This window comes from Dromiciops gliroides, chromosome 4 (genome assembly GCF_019393635.1).
Source record: "Dromiciops gliroides isolate mDroGli1 chromosome 4, mDroGli1.pri, whole genome shotgun sequence".
NCBI classification, from domain to species: Eukaryota; Metazoa; Chordata; class Mammalia; order Microbiotheria; family Microbiotheriidae; genus Dromiciops; species Dromiciops gliroides.
Genome location: NC_057864.1, coordinates 129,761,209 through 129,781,956, shown reverse-complemented (window position 1 = coordinate 129,781,956; position 20,748 = coordinate 129,761,209). Strand labels below are relative to the sequence as shown.

At 44.6% G+C, this 20,748-nt stretch overlaps 1 protein-coding gene across 1 annotated transcript in view; it reads left to right on the top strand.

Annotated features, from left to right (window-relative positions):
- The window catches only part of ITPKB (inositol-trisphosphate 3-kinase B), a 166,713-nt gene extending 154,891 nt beyond the window's left edge, over positions 1-11,822 (top strand). The window contains exons 7-8 of the mRNA XM_043962475.1: positions 1,874-1,945; positions 10,684-11,822. Coding sequence (XP_043818410.1) covers positions 1,874-1,945; positions 10,684-10,899 — 288 coding nt within the window. The 3' untranslated portion in view covers positions 10,900-11,822. The remainder of the gene's footprint in view (positions 1-1,873; positions 1,946-10,683) is intronic.
- Positions 11,823-20,748: the final 8,926 nt, after the last annotated feature.

The following is a 20,748-nucleotide window of genomic DNA, read 5'->3' as shown; positions in this document are numbered from 1 at the left end:
TGATCCATCCAACAGTCTTGTGAGGTAGGTGCTTTTGTTATCCTCATTTTGTAGATGAGGAAACTGTTGAGACTGAAAACAGTTACATGACTTGCCCATGGTCACTGGTCTTAAAAGGATCCGAGGCAAGATAGGAACCTAGGTTTTTCTGAGCCAACTGTGCTGTCGTGGATGACAAAACAAGAAGACTTGGCTTCAGGTCCTGCCTCAGATCCTTAACTGGATGGGTAAACCTGGGCAAGTCATGCAATTTCTCTTAGCCTCAGTCTGCTCATCCGTAAAACGGGTGTAATCATAACACCTCCCTCACAGAATTGTTGTGAAGATCAAGTGAAATCATGTATGTAAAATGCTTTAAAATTCTTCCAAGCATCAGCTATTATTACTTTTCCTGACTCTCAAGTCTAGTACTCTGGCCACTAGAATGCCTTGTGTCCTCTGCAGTCAGAGAACCTGGATTCATATTTAATTACTACCTGCCTGACCTAGAACAAGACCCTCGCTGTCTGTTTCCTCCCCTGGTAGATGAGGGTGTTGGGCCATTGGCCTCCGAGGTCCTTTTCAGCTCTTGTTCCAAGAGCCGATGATTCTGGGGTTGACTGAAGTCCTGCCAATGGTCTGGAGTGGGCATCTCCCTGTCCTCTTTTTGCTCCCAGGGTCTGCTTAACCTAAGTGCTTGGCAAACTGTGGCATTGCCAGTGGTTACCAGGGCAGGAGACAGAACTTGCTTTAACTCTTCTTGGCTGTCCTGCATCACCTCGGAGGCCTTTGCTGATAACCCTTTGGTCCGTCGTCCAGGGAGAAACCGTTCTGTTCTTTAGCAATGCCCGCTCAGAGAGCCTCGTGCATTGCCCCCCTCCCCCATGCCCAAGGTGACTCAATGGGGTTTATTCTTGGTTCTGTAAACTCCCCGGAGCCTCTGGCCCAGGTCCCCTGCCAAGTTGCGTCACTGTGTACAGATGGGCACCAAGTAACTTTGCCCAAGTGTGTGACAATATCCCACAACGAACCTGTTGTCCTGAGAGCATTAGACTAGCAAGCCTGGCCTGTCTTTTCCTGGGGGACTGGGGAGCTGGCTAGGGATGATGCAGGATCATCAGGAGCCTGTCCCACCTCAGCTGTGCTCCTGAGAAGCCAGATGCCAGTGGCAGGGGTGTGGCTCATGATGCTCATCATGCCTGTCATCACTCAGCCCTGCCTACGCTTGTGAAAATCGAGGCCATTGAGCTTTGTCTTCAGGAACACACCATAGCAATGAGGTTTTTTAAGACTTAACTGGATGGAACCCGTAGACATTCCAGAATCAAGGCAGCCTATAACGTCATCGAGGAATAAGCCGTGGAAAGGAAAATGTGGCATGGTGCAAGCAGCGCTATTCTCCTTTTCTCAGCTAATGACTGGAGTGAGGAGAGAGGAAGGGAAGGAAAAGCTGTTCACTGGGGAGCCCCCAAAGCCCTAATTTCTGACACTTAGTAGCTACTGGGCCACAGGCAGGTCATTTAACAACTCTAACTCTCAGTTTCCCCAACTGTAAAATGGGCTATTTAGACCAGATCAGTGATGCAAAACCTTTTATGGAGCCTGAACCTCTTTTCAAAATAATATTTTTAAATGCAGAAGATAAAATATATAAGATTACAGTGGAAACCAACCCTATTGAAGTGAAGAGATTGTTTTTGTTTTTCCCATCCAACTTCATGGACCCCCTGAAATCCACCCACAGAGGTCTCTTTCCCAGGTTAAGAACCCCTGGGCTTCAATAAAGGGCCCCTTTCTATTCTACTCTGAATTGATGCGATTCTAATGACTTTCATGATTCCTGAAGCTCCCCAGGATGGGGCACTTAGCGACTTGTGTGTCTTTCTCTTTCCAGATTTGTTACCGGGACCGGCTGAAGGACATCCGTGCCACCTTAGAAATCTCACCATTCTTCAAGTGCCATGAGGTGGGTAGGCTGCCCTTCCAGCCTTTTGCAAAAAAGGATAAACTTCCAGTGCTTCCTAAGGAAATGAACTTGCTTGTTCTTCCTGTGAGCTGGTTTGGTTTGGGTTTTTATTAAGGAGTGAGTACAGCCATAACCAAACCATCAAGTACTGGGGCCTTCTTGGTATACGCAGGCCAGGGATCGGGTGGTGTTGAATCCTAACTGGTGCTTGAGAAGTTAAACCACTACTCCCCCTCCCAATGTCTAGCTTTCTGTGTTTGTTAAAGATGTGTGGAAAAGGCATCTGTTTCATACAACCTAGGCCCATTCCCCTTAGGGTCCAGGTTAAGGTATTTCCTGAGCTGTTTGAATCACAAGGGATCCCCCAGGATCATTAGGTAGGTGGCACAATGGATAGAGCACTGGCCCTGGAGTCAGGAGGACCTGAATTCAAATTTGGCCTCATTTACTAGCTGTGTGACCAACCCCAGGCAAGTCACTTAACCCCGATTGCCTCCAAAATAAAATAATTTTTACTTAAGAAAGAAGGGTAGGTAGTTCCCTCTGTGGATCCCTGCCAGAGCAGACATGTTCTCAGGGAAGGGGCTTTCCAGTCCTCTTAAAAACTAGAGGCCAGAATGACTAGAGTTAGCCTGAAAAGCCCCTGTGATGGCATGGAGCCCAGAAATACTGAGGAAGAGACACTGCTCTGAGAACAGAGGCAAGTCCCAGGGAGTGAAGTGCAAGTCGCTGAGGGCCCTTGGGTGTTGTCTCCTTCCTTCTCCCCACCAGCGCACCCTGGGGAATGCAGACAGCCTGGCCTGCTTTTCTGCTTATGTTATCTCTGGGTGGGAGGGGTGGGTCGGGGCCACAGAATTGTAAAAAAACGCTAGAGCCTGCCTGCTTTGTCCTGAGGTTTTGGATCCCTGACCACTGTATTCCTCTTTAGCTACATCACTGCCTTTTCTGTGGGCTATGCCTTTGGCTTGAGAAACTGAAGACAGGCAGCGTTTTAGAAGGGAAAATCCACTGGATTCTTAAATGAGAGGACCCAAGTTCAAATCCTGACTCTGCTACCTATGGCAGGCCACCTCATCTGTATGGGACTCAGTTTCCTTATCTGCCTTTTGTTTCTTTTTATATCCCTGGCGCTTAGCAAGGTGCCTGGCACATAGTAGGCCCTTAATAAATGTGGATGGATTGATTGACTGTAGGGAGTCCTTCTGATTGTCTCCCAGAGCCAAGCTGCTATATTTTACCCTTAGGGCATCTCCCTCAGGTGTCCTGAGGGGTGTGGGGTATATCTCTCTTCTAATTCCCCCAGGCCAACACAGTAATTGAGTCAGCACTCAATCCCCCTGTGCCTAGAGCCTTCTGCAATAGCTTCAGCCTTGGGCCTAGGTTCATTGGTAATAGGTGAGGGTTGGACTGAGGTCCCTTGCAGCTCTGTATCCAGCTTCTGAATCTCTGCCTGAAGAGCCCATGGACACTGGACCTGGCTAAAGGGACCTTGAAGCAGAGGCTCTGTGAGCCTTCCCATGAATAGTTGAGCTTGGGAAGCTTCAGGATTCAAACTCAGGCCCCTCCTGGGAGTCATGTAATAAAGAACGCCCGGTGGTCAGACCAGGCCTGAAGAACGCCCCCTCCCCCCCACCTTCTTCTTCCAGGGTTCCTTCTTCACTGGAGCCATTCAGAGCTTCCCAGATGATCCCCCACCTCCAGAAGGGCCCAGCAGGCAAGAATGCTTTTGTGTTGTAGGCGGCCTCTCAGTTCCCTGTCCCCCACAGCCAGAGCATCTGATAAGATGCTGAAAGGTCACCATTCATTTCCCTGGCTGAAGCTCTCTCTCTGTCCCTTGCCTTGCCAAATCACGCCTCCTAGAAAACACATTTGTTCCGCCCCTCCGTCTTCCCCTCAGAAAAGGACTACAGGGAAGCACCGGCTACTCTGCGGGACTGCTGTCTGACTGCCCTCCACCCTACCTCATTCCTCAAGTCCATCCTTGGGCTAGGCAGCCAGGCCCTCGAGGGCTGGGAGCAGAGGGGAGGGGGAGATGGGGGAGAGTAGAGATCCGCAGAGCCTAGGAATTCCTAGCTCAGTCTCCTAGAATGTCTTTTGGCAGAGTTCCCCAAGGAGGCTGAAAAATGCAGACCCAGACCATACCCCCAGCTTAAGCCCAGTCTGGAATTATCTCCTGGAACAAGAGGGTTTATGACCTCTCCATTAGCTCTTCAGGCTCAAGCGCCCACTGTCTTTACCAGCGAGGCCAGTCTGGTGCTGTATATAGGAGTTCTTCCCTCCTTTTCCTCAGCACCTCTGATTTTACTGCTGAGACAATGGCATTTCTGTTTAAAAAACAAAAAAATAACCTTTCACATGTCCCAGAGTGAGGCTGGCCATGGGCCCTCCTCCCCAGGAAGGGGTCTGCACCCTGTGGGCCTCTCCAGCTTGAGTTGGCTGTCCCTGCCCCATTCCAGTGGCCCTGGGAAAGCTGGGAAGATACTTGAATGACCTCCCCCATGGGGGCTGTCCTTTGGAAGCTGTAAGGTGGAGTAGAGGTGAGCTCCAAGGCTCCTTCTGGCTATTGTGGGGACCCATTTTTAATTGGGGAGTGCTAGCTAAGCGGCTCGCCACAATATTGGGGCAAGGAAGGAAACCGGCAACCTCCCTCAAAACAGAGCAGGATTTATTTTAACAAGAATGAACTTTAAAAAAAAACAACACAAATAAGATCAGTAGGATCAAGGGAAAGGAAATAAAATGGGGAAAGGGAAATTATACAACCTGAAGAAATACCACCACCCAAGAATCAGCTGAGAATACACAGCAGAGCTTCTGTGGCCTTCCAGCTTCCAGCTAGAATGGCGACTTCTCCCTGTTTCCCGAAACCTCACACAGCCCCCAACCAATTGTCTGGCCGCTCTGACAGTCACATGACTGCCCTCACTAGGCTTCCAGTCATTATAATTTTGCCAGGCCCATGTAGGCATCGGTGAGTGGTGATGACGTGAGGTGCCAGCGCCATGGCAACAGCTACAACCAGTGGGTGGAGCACTGTGTGGTTTGCGGATCCCCAGAGGCCAGTGTGCACCAAGGCATAAAAACCTCAAATAACAATTAATTCTTTACATTATGCATCATTTTTCCTATGAAAATAGTGGGTATAGACTTAGGCAAGTTACTGGGCCTTCTGGTGAAATGAGGGGGCTGAACTGAATGGCCTCTAGGGGCCCCTTTCCAGTTAGAAAGCTATGGTTTGATTAGCTCTGCTACTCTCATATGCAAGGAAGAGTTCTGTGCCTTGCTCAGAGATAAGATCCAGGTTCTAATCTTGGCTCTAAAACTTCGTAGGGGGGTGACCTTGGACAAGTCACTTAACCATAGTTTCCTCCCTAGTTTATAAGATAGGCATGGGAGCTATAATTTCTGAACTCCACATGAATACCTGGTATGCTTTAATAAATGCTTAATGCCCAAAGACTGGTGCTAAAGTTTCTAACTTAAGGCGACCACTCATTAGAATTTTTAGACAACACATTTAGATTTTAACTCTCAAATGAATAAATGCCTTCTACCAATGAAGGTCAGCACCTATCTGCCAGACTCAAAGTCTTAGAGAATTACCCAGAACATACTGATCTACAAGGGGCCAGATAACTAGTACGTATCAGCAGCAGGATTCAAACCTAGGTCTTCCTTTCTCAGAAACTGCTTTCCAGCATCAAATGTCGTCGTCATCGTTGTTTGTCCTTTGTTCTCAAAGAGGACAATGACAGATGTCATGACTTGCTCTGAATTGGATTTGAGGGAGGGCTGTGCAAAGTCACCAACTTCACTCCACCAGAGCCCTCTGGGTCCAGTGGCAAAATACGTTATCAGAACAACTGGGGATGGCCCTGGATGTTTAAGGCAATTGGGGTTAAGTGACTTGTCCAGAGTCACACAGCTAGTGTTTGAGGTCAAGTTTGAACTCAGATCCTCCCAACTTCAAGGTCAGTGGTTTATCCACTGTACCACCTAGCTGCCATATTACTTCTCAGTATTATTATTATTATAGTAATTATCATTATTAATAGCTAATAACAGCTAACATTTATATAGTGATTACTATGTGCTTACTTTGTGCTGAGCACCTTACAATTATTATCTCATTTGATCTTCACAACAACCCTGGGAGGTTGATGCTGTTATTATCCCCATTTAACAGATGAGGAAATGGAGGTAAGCAGAGGTTAAGTGACTTGTCCAGGATCACACAGCTAGGAACTATCTGAGGCTGGTCTTCCTGACCTCCAAGTATCCACAGCACCATGATGCTGCCCCATTATTATAATTATCATTATTATTTGGCTAATTAGTGAGACCTGAATCCAGAGCCAGCCCTTTGGAAGGGACAAGAGGGTATAGGCATAGGACCAAGAGAATTCTGGGTCATATGGGCTTTGGTTGGCAAGTTATGGGGAGTGAATACTGTCCTCTTGGGGGCAGGGGTATGGTGGTGGTTGGGAGATGAGCTTCCTAGCCTGGGTATGGCCAGACTGACCTGAGAGGCCTGAGGAGAGACTAGCAGCTTGGCTCTGCTGAGGCTGGGAGAAATGAGTTAGACAGGTAGCAAGTAGCAGTCAGTATTGGAACCCAGGGCCTCTCATTCACAATCCAGTGGGTTTTTCCATTGTTCCATGCTCCCCTCTCACACACCTAGTAAATCTCTGAGCCAGGATTCAAATCCAAGTCTTCTTTAAGGATTGCCTCCTACCCAGGTTGAAAGTCTCTTTATGAATTGGGCCCCTTTTCCTCCCCTTCCTCCCTGACCTTGGGGAGGAGGAGTATGGATTTCCTTCCCTGCACCTACTCTTAGGGAAGAGCATTTCAGGCAGCTGCTTCCAGATTCCACACTCCGCAGGGCCTCAGGAATGTTCACTGGTTCAACCCAGGGGCTTAGGGAATGCCAACTTGTTCTTCAGCCGTTGGCGGCCTTTGGTTTTAAATGCATTCCTGCACCTCTCTCTCAACAGCTTGCTTGTTGTTACAAGGTTGGGGCAGGGCCGAGGGGTGAGGAGGGCAAAGTTGCTGGGATCAGGGCAGGGGGAGGGGAAGAGAAAAGAAGGACCCCCTCCAGTTCCGTCAGTTTTGCCTCTGACTGAGCCTTGGGGAAACCCCCAGCCTCACCCACCCTCTTGAGATCTCTCAGTAGGAGGGACGGAGGAGTGGGGGCTGCCCACTGTTGTCAATAACCACTCCAGCTCCCAAACGCAGCCCCAGGGGAATGCGGCCCTGCTGATACAAGGGGGGGTGCCAAAAATAAAACAAACTCTGGGGGTGAGAAGGGGTGGAATGCAACCTAACCCGCCACAGCCATCCTGGGCTTGGCCAATGTGGATAAATGCCATTGTGCCGGGTGCCCTGTGGGGGAGAAATAGGAGGAGATGGTAAGGGAGGGAAATGCCTCTTTAATTCCTTCTTTAAAATTACCCAGGCCCTGGGGAGTTGAAGAGCTTTTACTGCATGCATGTGTGTTTGTATGTATATGTGTATACATGTGTGTGCATGCATGCATGCATGTTTGGGTACACGTGTGTGTGTGTGTGTGTGTGTAAGGTCCTCTCTTTCCCACTTCTGCTTTTTTCCTCCCACCTGACCCAAACCTGGAGTTACTTGTGCAGCGAGGAGGCTACACTTTTTTTTCGGGACAATGAGGTTAAGTGACTTTCCCAGGGTCACACAGATAATAAGTGTCAAGTGCCTGAGACCGGATTTGAATTCAGGTTCTCCTGAATCTAAGGCCGGTACTTTATCCCCTGTGCCATCTAGCTGCCCTCTACACTTATTTTTAAACCCCAAATCATCACCATTCACCTCCCTAGCAGTGGTGTATTCCCAGCTCTCTTTCCCCCTTTACTTACCCCCAAAAGCACTGGACCTCAAATCCTGTGAAATGCTATCCAGCTAAGTGGCCCCCACCCCGACCATATCCCTTCTAAGGCCTAGTTCTGCCTGTGTCTTGTCATAGTGAAACACCCTTGCATGTCCATATACCTGAGAGCCACACCCTCTAGGCCTCTCCAGGTCCAAACTTTCCTTCCTAGACCTTTTCTAATGCCTGACTTCCTCTTCCAGAGGAGAAAGCCAAGAACAGATGATCCAACCAGGTGTTGGGGAAAGCAAAAGATGAGAAACTACTTCTGAAGCTTCCCTGCAGCATTTCCACATTAAATTAAAACTCAAATAAGTATATACAAAACCCATATATGAGATAAATACATTAATAATATATATTATGTATTATATTGCATTTAAGAGAATATATAAATTATTACATATTATTATACACATTCTATTACATAAAATATAATACAATGATAAAATGAAATAATTTGGGGAAGGAGACACTTGTTGCCTGAGGGGATCAGGAAGGGTCTCGGAAGGTGGCATTTGAGCTGAACTTTGAAGTCAACTAGGGATATTAAGAGATGGAGGCAGAGAGCCTTCCAGATGTGAGGGATGACCTTGCAAAGGTATGGCGATAGGGATGGGGGATGTGTGCATTATGAAGAAGGCTAGTTTGGCTGGGCTGTAGAATGTATGAAGGGGAATAATGAATAAGACCAGAAAGGTAATTATAGACAGATTGTGAAGGGCTTATATTTAATTCCAGAGACAATAGGAAGCCACTAGAGTACACTGATAGGTCATATATGTGGTTTTTTTTTTTTTTTTTGGCTGGGCAATGAGGGTTAAGTGACTTGCCCAGGGTCACACAGCTAGTAAGTGTCAAGTGTCTGAAGCCAGATCTGAACTCAGGTCCTCCTGAATCCAGGGCTGGCGCTTTATCCACTGTACCATCTAGCTGCCCCCATATATGCTTTTAAAACAGTGGCCTTTTTTTTAAAACCCTGTTGATTGGTAAAAAACTTGGGATCCTTTTTGTGGTCTTTTCCCTTAGCCCCTCTGAGTGTTACACAACTAGGTGAGATGAGTAAAGAGGGGACAGGGAGAAGACAGCATTATTATCTGAGATTTTTAAGAAAGTGAGTTCACTGAAAAGTATCACTGAGGTAGAAATAGTACACAAGACAGGTAATCCAAGGATCTCCTCCCTCCCTGAATTTTTACACATTCCCCACAGCAAAGTGCCTTTGTGGAATTATTGGAAGGGACTTTAGGGATCATATTGTCCAACCCCAGCTCCATGTAGCAATTCCCTCTGCAATATCACAGACAGGTATGGTCCAGGATCTGAGAATCGAGTCTGGTGATGGGGTAATTCACTACCTCACTAAGTTTCATGAGGAAGTCCATTTCATTTTCGGCTAACTCTTAGTTCTTAAGAAGCCCTCCCTCCCTCCCTCCCTCCCTCCCTCCTGTCAACACATTTCCAACCCATTGCCCTGGTTTTGCCCTCTAAAGTTATGCAGAACAAACCTGATGTCTCTTCCACGTGGCATCCCATCAGATATTTGAAATTAAGAAGCCAGCTATGCCCATTGTGAGTATTCTGTTCTCTGGGGTAAACATCTCCTGGTCTTACCTCACATGGGATGGTTTGGAGCTCTCTCGTAGTCTTAGCTACCCTCATCTGAGCTTGCCAATGACTCAGAAGTGAGCACCGGGCCCAACAGTGTGAGCTGAGTAAGGCAGAGAAGGAGTCTGCCACTTCCTTTATTCTGAAAACTGTGTGGCCTTCAACCTAAGGCCTCATCATCATTGTGCGTGTATGTGTGTGTGTGTGTGTGACAACTTTTAGCACATGTTGAACCTTTCAATTCAATAAAATCAACAAAGATAAGACTGAAAAACAAGGTGATAAGTGTCGGTGTTCCATTCGTGAACCCCAATTGTATGTGTCTTAAGGTTCTGATAAGAAGGAGAGTCCCCAAGTTGTGGTATACGAATGTAATGGAATACTATCGTGCTGTAAGAAATGATGAGCAGGCAGATTTCAGAAAAACTTGGAAAGAATTAAGTGGACTGATGCTGAGTGAAGTGAGCAGAACCAGGAGAACATCGTACACAGAAACAGCAACATTGTGTGATGATTAATTGTGATAGACTTAGCTCTTCTCAGCTGTGCAATGACCCAAGACAATTCCAGAGAACTCATGATGGAAGATGTTCTCCACATCCAGAAAAATGAACTATGGATTCTGAATGCAGATTGAACCATACTGTTTCTATTTTTTGTTTTTTGAGGTTTTTCTCTTTTGTTCTGATTCTTCTTTCACAACATGATTAATGCAGAAATATGTTTAATATGATTGTACATATAGAACCTATATCAAATTGCTTTCTGTCTTGAGGAAGGGGGAAGGAATGGAAGGAGGGAGAAAAATTTGGAACTAAAACTCTTATGAAAACAAATGTTGAAAACTATCTTTACAAGTAACTGGAAAATAATAAAATACTTTTTTTTCCCCTGAACAATGAAGGTTAAATGACTTGCTTAGGATCACACAGCTAGTAAGTGTCAAGTATCTGAGGCCGGATTTGAACTCAGGTCCTCCTGAATCCAGGGCCAGTGCTTTATCCAGTGCACCACGTAGTAGCCCCATAAAATACTTTTAAGATTAAAAAAATAAAATAGGGGGCAGCTAGCTGTGTGACCCTGGGCAAGTCACTTGACCCTCATTGCCCCGCAAAAACAAACAAACAAACAAATAAAATAAAAAGTTAAAAAAAAAAGGAAGGAGGTGTCCTCAAGGGACAAAAAAGACCATGAGTATGGGTTTGATTTCTCTCTCTCCTCTTTTTCCCTGCTGCAGGTCATCGGCAGCTCTCTCCTCTTCATCCATGACAAAAAAGAGCAAGCCAAGGTATGGATGATTGACTTTGGAAAAACCACGCCCCTTCCAGAGGGACAGACCCTCCAACACAACATCCCTTGGCAGGAAGGGAACCGAGAAGATGGCTACCTCTCAGGACTGGACAATCTCATTGACATCTTAACAGAAATGTCTCAGAGTGAGGCCCTCCCCTGAGAGCCATTTCTTTCCCTCCTCCTTGTTCTCAGTCTTCTCTCCTTCTCTCCCCCTTCTCTCCCCTGCTATCTGGATTCTAGAACTGACTTCCAAACTGCACTATAAGACACTTTCTAGAGGAGGAGAAGGAAAAAAAAAAAAGAGTTTTCCAGGCTCTCTCTTTTAAGTTTTTAAAGGGTTTGTGTTAGGGTTTGGGCTGTTTTTTCTGTTCTGTTTTCCTCTGAATAGAATGGCATACTAGAACAATGATTACAACAACGAAAAGCCCAAATTCAGGTTTGACTACTTCTAGGAAAGAATCCATTTGGTTTTTGAGGGTTGGGGGGAGATGGTGGCTGCCCCAGTGGTCCCCAGAGCATCTTTGAGCTTGTCCTGATCCATTCCCCCAGCCAGATTCATGCAAGCTTTTAAATACTACATTTTTGTCCTCCAGACCAAGGTTTTTTCATTCTTGCCGCCGTCCTGTAGAGAGGATGCTCTAACCTTGGCCCACGGAGACAGCACAAAACAGATCAGTAGCTACCCTATGGAGGGAACCCCCGAGCAAACGTGTTGGCAAGGATCAAGCTTGTCTATGGAGACTTGCTACCATCTAGTGGCTATTTTGGGTAATGATTGCCCTGGAATCTTGGGTAAGAGACTTTCAGAATTTTTACAGTCAGAGAGAACTTGCAGGAACCTGGAATAATCAGCCTTGGGGCTGCTGGAACACTTAGAGCAGATGCCTTAATCTCACCACCTCCAGTCTGAAATGCAATCCTTGGGGAAGTGGAGCCATAGTATTTCTAAATTCAGTAGCAATTTTTTTTTTGAAGGTGGGGAGAAGGGTGGAGAACTTGGTCTCCCTATCCTGGGCTGGAAATTTAGTACCACCACCACTTCCATTACCCCACCCCCCACCCCCCCTCCCCCCACAGGGCCAGATCCTACTTCATCTTCTTCTTCTTCTTTTTTTTTTTTTTAAGTGAGGCAGTTGGGGTTAAGTGACTTGCCCAGGGTCACACAGCTAGTAAGTGTTAAGTGTCTGAGGTCAGATTTGAACTCAGGTACTCCTGAATTCAGGGCCGGTGCTCTATCCATTGCGCCACCTAACTGCCCCTAGATCCTACTTCTGATCTCTGTTTTTCCAACCTAGGCCAGTTGACCCCTCCCTCCTTAGGCAGCCTGGTGACCTTCCTTCCACTTGAGGGGCTGGCCATATTGGTGCCAGATTTAGTGTGGACATCCCTTCAGCGTTAGCTCTTTGGTAGCATATTTCCAGAAGGAAATTGGGTCAACTCTTCAATTGATAATGAACACAACCTTTCAAAGTATACAATTTTCTTCCCTCCCAAACTTCCTTCCCTTTTTTTTTTTTCTTCTCTATGCCTCCATCTCTAAGCTAATCCTCCATGAAGCTGAAACATGGAGGTTGGAGTTGCTTAGCCAGGTTACTTGAGGAGGAAACAGCACCATACAGGGAAGAGGTGAAAATGTGAGGACTCTTCAGCCCATGGAAAAATGTCAGGAGATTCTCAGAAAATTCCTTAGAGGTTGACAGAGAAGGAGGCCTTGAACCCCCATCCCTCGAGGCCCTCCATCTTTCATTACTGCCCACTCCAAAACCTTCCTTTTCTTCAGCTGCAGTGAACACCATCTCCCACAAATTCAGGAGGTCACCACACTAAGAATCCTAGATTCTAGAGGTATGAAATGAATACCTGAGGGGATGTCTGGATGGTGTCACGCACAGAGGAAGCACCATATCTTTGTATTATTATTGTCATTTTTATCTGAGAGAGAGAGAGAGAGAGAATTTGAGGCATCAGGGACTTTTTCTTTTTCTTTTTTTTGTTTTTAGTGAGGCAATTGGGGTTAAGTGACTTGCTTAGGGTCACACAGCTAGTAAGTGTTAAGTGTCTGAGGCCGGATTTGAACTCAGGTCCTCCTGACTCCAGGGCCGGTGCTCTATCCACTGCGCCATCCAGCTGCCCCATCAGGGACTTTTTCAACAAGGGATAGAGGATCCCAACTTAGCTAGATATAAGAGAGAAAGAGCATTGTCTCTACAGTGTGTTCAACATTGGGTTTCTGGGATGGGATTGTCCAGTTTAAGAGATTCTTGGGTCTAGTGATTTATCACCTCCTTCTACCCACCAGGATCCTTAGGAGAGGTATAGATGGATATGCCTAGCTATGACACCTTATGCATGGGCACATCTATGCATGGCTGGGAAGTTAATTGGGAGGTGGTCTGATAGACTGATTAGAAGAGAGACAGTGTGGAGCTGTCCAAGCAGGGCTATTCAAAGATTTTAAACTTATGTAGCATTTGTTGAACAGAGAAGTGAGCTCCCTGGTAAGCTAATTCACCCCTCTCCCTTTCTGCCCCAGCAAACAAAGAGAAACCTTATATATGCATGCCAACTGTTGTAGTGTGCAGGGGATCCAGGGATCCAAGAACAGTTCTGTGTCTAAAAGACCCAGTTTGCTGAGGACTCTGGATAATTCTTGGCTGAGAGAGCTGGTAAGAGAGACTCCAGAGGAGAAATCAGTCTCCCAATCAAATCAGTTAATCAACAAATAATTATTAATGCTTGTTCCTCCCATACAACTATAGTAAAGTCTCGTTCATTCAAACCCTACTAACCTAGAACCCCTGTTAATTCAGACGTGAGCTGGGCTGGTTTACTTTTACATTATATAGGAGAGAAAAGGTTTTGCTTAGCAAATTAATAATTTAAACAAGATCTGAGAAGATATTGACATTTAACCCACTTAAGAGTACAACTTTCAAGAACTGTAGCAGCCCCAATTTTATGCAGATTATATACTAAAAGAGCAATGGTGTTTCTGAAAACCACTCATTAAAGCAGGTCTCTCAGGATCTCTCCTTGACTATGCCTCATCCGCCATCAGTTTGGGTCTTTGGAAACAGCAAAACTACATTTCTTTCCAATGATCCCATAGTTGAGATTTTTTTCCATGTTCAGACTGGTTCTCCACCTGACCCCCTCAGTCCCTTTCTCCCTAGCCCCAAGTTGCCAAAGTTTCCACTGTATTTCCAAGTTCCAAATCCATGCTTCACCTTCCTTCCCTTTTATCATCAGACCCCCTTTTTTGCCCAGTTTCTTATCTTTTTCATCCTGACCTCCATGCTGCAAGGGAGCCCTAGAAGAAGAAATCCACAAAGATTTCTTTCCTCTCCTCTCATACTTTAGTGCCTAATTCAGAGTTTCCATTGGTGGGGTCTTGGACATTTAGGGACAGCAGGAAAAATGGCTAACTTGTATGTATGTATGTTATTCCCTTGTTGGTTTTTTTTTTCTTTAACATGGCTATAGTAGATAAGACAAGTCTTCTTACCTTTCTAAATTATATGAGATTCAGTACTAATTTGTCTGCACTGTTGAGCTTTTATCCAAGTTTTATCCCTAGCTGCTTTAGGTGGATTTGCATCTAGTGTCATGGAAGAAATTTTTAAATTATATTTATTTTGTGTTGGTTTTTTTTAATTGCACAAAACACTAAGACTAAGTACATGTAAGTTTGTTTGGGTTGGGTTTTTTTTAAGCTTCTTGTTCTTTCTGAACTTACTTTCTCTGCTTTTTGGAAAGGGCCTGGATATAGCCTTCATGCATTTGTCAGGTTTTCTTTTCCTGTTTTTTTAGCTGTATTTAGCATTGCCTTTTTCTAGACATGGTTAGCTTTCACATGTATATAAACCAGGCCTTTGCTTGATGGGTTTCATGAGAAAGCAGGCTGTTCATTCCCATTGTTGGTGCCTTCTCTTTTGGCCAAGAGCCCCAGTGCCACACGGGTCTCTCCTTGCTCCCTCCACCCTTTGTCTGGTCATTAGATCAAAATCTGAATTGTCATAAAACACCAGCACGCAGTGCCTGTATGAAAAGCAACCAGTGACCTGTAACTTTCGAAATAAAGGTATATGGAAACCATTGAAAGGGTCTCTCTGCTGTGACTCTTGTAAAGGAATTTGTAGTATTGTCTTGGGTAGGTGATTTATAATACTGGGGTTATAGAACTTCAGAGATGGACAGGACCTTAGGGACAAGTCCAACTCTCTAATTTGATGAGAACTGAAGGCCAAGAGGGGAAGGTGACTTACTTAAGTCCACAAAGCTAATAAGTGACAGAGCCCCAATTAAACTTAATTTCTGACTCCAAAGCCTGTTGTTTTTTCACCACGCTAATTTCCTGCCTGTCCCTGGTAAGGGAGACAAACCTAGTCTGTATTATTAAGAACTGTACAAATTGTACATAACATCTATACACAAACCTTTTTGAAGCTAGTATTTTCTACTGACTTCACAAATCTTTTAAAACTTATTATTTATACTATTGATTAGAGAAATACACATTAAAGCAATTGTGAGGTGGTACCTCACACCTGTCAGATTGGTTAATATGACAGAAAAGGAAAATAATAAATGTTGGAGGGGATGTGGGAAAACTGCAACACTATTGGTGAAGTTGTAAATTGATCCAAACATTCTGGAGAACAGTTTGGAACTATGTCCAAAGGGTGATAAAACTGTGCATACACTTTGACCCAACAATACCACTATTAGGTCTGTATCCCAAAGAGATAGAAAAGGGGGGTGAGGGGCAAAGGACCTATTTCTATGAAAATGTTTATAGAAGCTATTTTTGTGTGGCTAAGAATTAGAAATGGAGAGGATGTCCATCAATTGGGGAATGGCTGAATAAACTGTGATATATGATTGTAATGGAATACTATTGTGCTATGAGAAATGATGAGCAGGCTGATTTCAGAAAAACCTAGGAAGACTTATGTGAACTGATACAGAGTAAAGTGAGCAGAACGTTGTATACAGTAACAGCAGTAATGTACAATGAACATCTGTGAATGATTTAGCTATTCTCAGCAAATCATCCAAGATGATCCCAATGGACTCATGATGAAAAAAGCTATCCACCTCCAGAGAAGGAACTGATAGCATCTGAATACAGACCAAAGTATATTATTTTTCTTTCTTTCCTGCTTTCATGTCTTTTTTGCGGGTTTGAGTTTTCTTCCACAAAATGACTAATATGGAAATATGTTTTACACAATTGCACAAATATAACCTATACAGATTGCTTATCGTCTCAGGGAGTAGGGAAGGAAAGCATAATATTTGGAAGTCAAAACTTAAAAGAAAAGCAGAATGTTTAAAAATTGTTTTTTACATATAATTGGGAGAAAATAAAACATTTAAAATTATTATTTAAAACTGATAAGGGTGGGACAACTAGGTGGCGCAGTGGATAAAGCACTGGCCTTGGATTCAGGAGGACCTGAGTTCAAATCCAGCCTCAGACACTTGACCCTTACTAGCTGTGTGACCTTGAGCAAGTCACTTAACCCTCACTGCCCCACAAAAACAAACAAATAAATGAAACTGATATGGGTTAGATAGAACTTGGAATTTAAGAGCTAGACTAGACCTGAGAGATTAGTTTATTCAGAACTTGCTGCTCTTTTAACAAAGAAACCATAACCTAGAAAGGTTAATCTACATGTTCAAAGTCACACAGCAAGGACCACAGTCAGGACCAGTCTGGCTTTTCATTGAGGTGCTCCTTCCACTATACCATACCCCCAAGAAGCAAACTTACCAAATCCCTTATGCTCACCCCTTTTTAAAAAATTACATTTTTATTCTGACTCCAAACAAATACCAAAGGAAATGAGCATTCCTATGTACATTGTAGGAAAAAAAAAAGGAAAGGCTTATACATGAAACCAAATCTCCTCACCACTTTCCCAAACCCTCTCTGCCAAAGGAGCTAACAAGCAAGAATTTGGTCAAAAGACAAGTGGCAGAAAACCCCTAGTTAGTACGTTGGATATTTACGGGTTGTCTCTGTCTTGTGACACCCACTTCCACCCTGGATACCTTTGCAGGCTTCCCTTTAAAGTGCTGGCCTTTGAATTCAGTGTCACCCGGTGGTTCGTGGCCCCTGAAGGACCATAGGCTCTCCAAGGCATTGGGGAGCTGCCCCCAAAGGATAATTCTCTCTCTTTTTGACCCACATCCCCACCCTGGGAAATCTGCTCAATAAATCTTAAGTATGACTCTGTTAAGGGCTAAAATTCTAGCTAGTCTGTCTAAAATATCTAATGAGTGGTCGCCAATAAATTATAAGCTTTAGCAAGAGTTAGACTTTTAAGCATTTATTATGGAGAATAAGAATTTGGTAAAGAGAGAAAGGCCTACATTCACCTATCTATTAAAGGGAGAGCACATTTCTAGCTCCCTTCTCCACCAGAGTCCCCAGGAAAAGAGAGCGAGACAGAGTGCCAGTGTCTTCCTTCCTCCTCCCACTAGCCAACGTCACTTCCTGACGCCAAAGAAAAGACTCCTGGTCTTGCCCTCAAAGACCTTCGCTTCATGGGTGGAACTCTTCTACAGTAAGTCTCCAGCAGGTGGCGTCATTCCAATCGTTACAACTCCTCTCTGTTTTCTCAAAAGTGAGTAATAGGGTCCCCAACTCCATAGAGGCACTCAGCATTCAATATAGATATTCTTTATGCAAGCTGCCACAAAAAGTGCATGAGACACAAAAGACTCATAGGACCTCTTGGAACAAATACAGAACCATTCAAAGGGTATGAACGGTCATATATATATATATATATATATATATATATATATATATATATATATCAATTCATCAAGTCACTAATAATTTATGAAATGCAAAGATGACAACAAGGGAAAATGATGGTTGTTGGAAGAATCCCACGGGGAAAGGGACTATCAGCACACTGTGGATATTCTTCCTCTCCCCCTCCCCCAGCACACAGAAATCTGGAGACTAGAATGCACTGCCGCAGCCTGCCCTCTCATAGGTTGGATGGCAGAGTCCCTCTTGTTCTCCCCAATCTCTGCAGCATTGAATTTCATCATTAGAAATTTTACAGAAGAGAAGTGTAAGGGCTTTGGGCATGTGGGAGTAAGGAGATTAAAAAGTCTGAGAACTGGGGGCAGCTAGGTGGCACAGTGGATAAAGCACTAGCCCTGGATTCAGGAGGACCTGAGTTCAAATCCAGCTTCAGACACTTGACACTTACTAGATGTGTGACCCTGGGCAAGTCACATAACCCCCATTGTCCTGCAAAAAAAAAAAAAAAAAGTCTGAGGACCACAGCCCTGAAGGAAATGGGAACCCCACTTCTGGAGAGTGTGTGAATAACTTGAAAGTCTATTTTGAAGACCCCTCCTCATTTTTACTCTGCCTCACACTGCAGGAACACCAGCTTTCACCATCTCGAGTCCTACCTTGTTGCCAGCTAGGTGGTACAGGCATTGAACATGGAGTCAGGAAGACCCGAGTTCAAATCTGTCCTCAGATATCAACTGTAAAATGGGGACCCTAATAGCACCTACTTCATGGGGTTATTATGAGGATCAAAAGAGGATATTTGTGAAGTGCTTAGCACGGTGTCTGGCACAGAGGAGGGGCTTAATAAATGTTCATTCTCTCCCTTCCATTCCCCCCGACACTCTGCTGACAAGGGGTGAAGAAAAAGGGTCAGCAAATTTCATCCACAGGTCACTGGAAGCAAAGCCAATATAGCAAGAAGCAAGCAATGAATTTATTAAATGTCCATTTCAGGCTCTGTGCTAAGCTATTGGCATACAATGACCAGATGAAACTCTGCAGGCCCTCTAGGAACATACATTCTATTGGGAGAAATAGATATAGATAAATAAATATGTAGATATTGACAAACTATACCCAAATAAAATACAATGTAATCTGTGGGAAGAGGCACCAGTAGCTGGGAGTGGGGAATGTGGAAGGCTATCAGAAAAGATCTGGAGTAGAAGGTGACATTTGAGGTGAACCGTAAAAGAAACAAAGAATTCCCTAAGAGGCAGTTGAAGAGGAAGAGCTAAGAGGCGATTCTAGGGTCTGCCTAGAATATCTTTAAACCCTGTGTAATGTTCCAGCCTCCTGAAAAGGCAACTCCAAAGAGCATCCTGTTATTCATTTCCCTGCAGGAAAATTAACTTTTCTCTGGTGTAGAGGAAAGAACTCTGGATCAGAGGACCTGGGTTTGAATCCTAGCTCTGCCACTTTCTACTTATATGATCTTGGACAAGTCATTTAACCCCTGGAACTCAGTTTCTTAATCTATAAAATGGAAGGTTGTTCTTGATTTCTGATGCCCATCTTCTCTCTATATCCTACCCTGTGACACTCAGTTTCTGATCTGGAGGGTTTTGTCATTCCTGGGTGGCTTCTTGAATCTGACTTGGAAGGTAGATGGCAGGGAAGACTGGTACCTCTCCTCAGCCTTACACACAGAACAATGATTCCTGAAAAGCTGGCCTTATCAACCCCTTATGTCAAGTAGCCTCCACTTCGAGGACCATGACTTAGCTGGAATTCCCAAGACAGATGTGCCTCTGCCACCTCCCAGCCCACAGAGGAAGATGAATGAAGCTAAGAAAGAAGTGTTGAAAAAAGAAAAGGAAGGAAGGAAGGAAGGAAAGAAGGAAAGAAAGAAAGAGAAAGAAAGAAAGAAAGAAAGAAAGAAAGAAAGAAAGAAAGAAAGGAAGGAAGGAAGGAAGGAAGGAAGGAAGGAAGGAAGGAAGGAAGGAAGGAAGGAAGGAAGGAAGGAAGGAAGGAAGGAAGGAAGGAAGAAAAAGAAAGAAAGAAAGAAAGAAAGAAAGAAAGAAAGAAAGAAAGAAAGAAAGAAAGAAAGAAAGAAAGAAAGAAAGAAAAAAGAAATGTTGGTGTGAGATGGATCATGGGAGCCCTTCTTCCCCTTTCCTCCAGGGGCTCCTCACCCTCATTCTTCGTGCTGGGTGATTTTTTTCATGGAATAAGTTGCCTTCAACTTGGAGAAGTTCCTTTGGCAACTCTCTTGCCTTTGAAATCTTCTTTTTCTTATTGTGAGGTAAATACCTGGCAGTTGAACACCCCCAGCAGGTCCCTGACAGGCTTATGAGAATGACACAGCACCTCTCAATCAAATCAAGTTTGGTGTAGGTGTCTGGGTCCCAAAGCAAGTCCTTCTTATTTTTTTGGTTATATCTTTTTTATTTTTTTTTCCAGGGCAATGAGGGTTAAGTGACTTGCCCAGGGTCACACAGCTAGTAAGTGTCAAATGTCTGAGGTTGGATTTGAACTCAGGTCCTTCTGAATCCAGGGCCAGTGCTTTATCCACTGCGCCACCCAGCTGCCCCCAAAGCAACTTCTTGCACCAGACAGATCCAGATGCAGGAAGGTGATCAGTTGGGATGCGTGCATGCGTGCATGTGTGTGTGTGTGTGTGTGTGTGTGTGTGTGTACGCGTGCGTGTGCAAGCACACATGTGCAACATCTATTCACTTAGTACAGGAAGTTAAAAACTAGGACTATCACACTTAATACAAGGTTTCTGGTCACGTTACCAGATGAATTGGAGGAAACAGGCCGCCAGAGAGTTAACTCCCTTACTCTAGTGTGGAACTGATTCCAAGTAACTAAGACCATGAAATTATCCTCGACCTTCCTAGACCCCTTTCTCCATTTTTCAGTGCTCCTATTCTGTCCCAGCAATGAACGACTTCTTACTGCCCTCCTACTATTGAAGGCAGTTAGGTGGAGTGCACAGAGTGCCAGACCTGAAGTCAGGAAGACTCGACATCATGAGTTCAAATCTAGCTTCAGATACTTACAAACTGTGTAACCCCGTGCAAGTCACCCCTGTTTATCTCAGTTTCCTCATCTATAAAATGAGCTGGAGAAGGAAATGGCAAAGCACTCTAGCATCTCTGACAAGAAAACCCCAAATGGGGTCATGGAGAGTTGGACACAACTGAGAAACAACTTAACAACAACAACTACCGA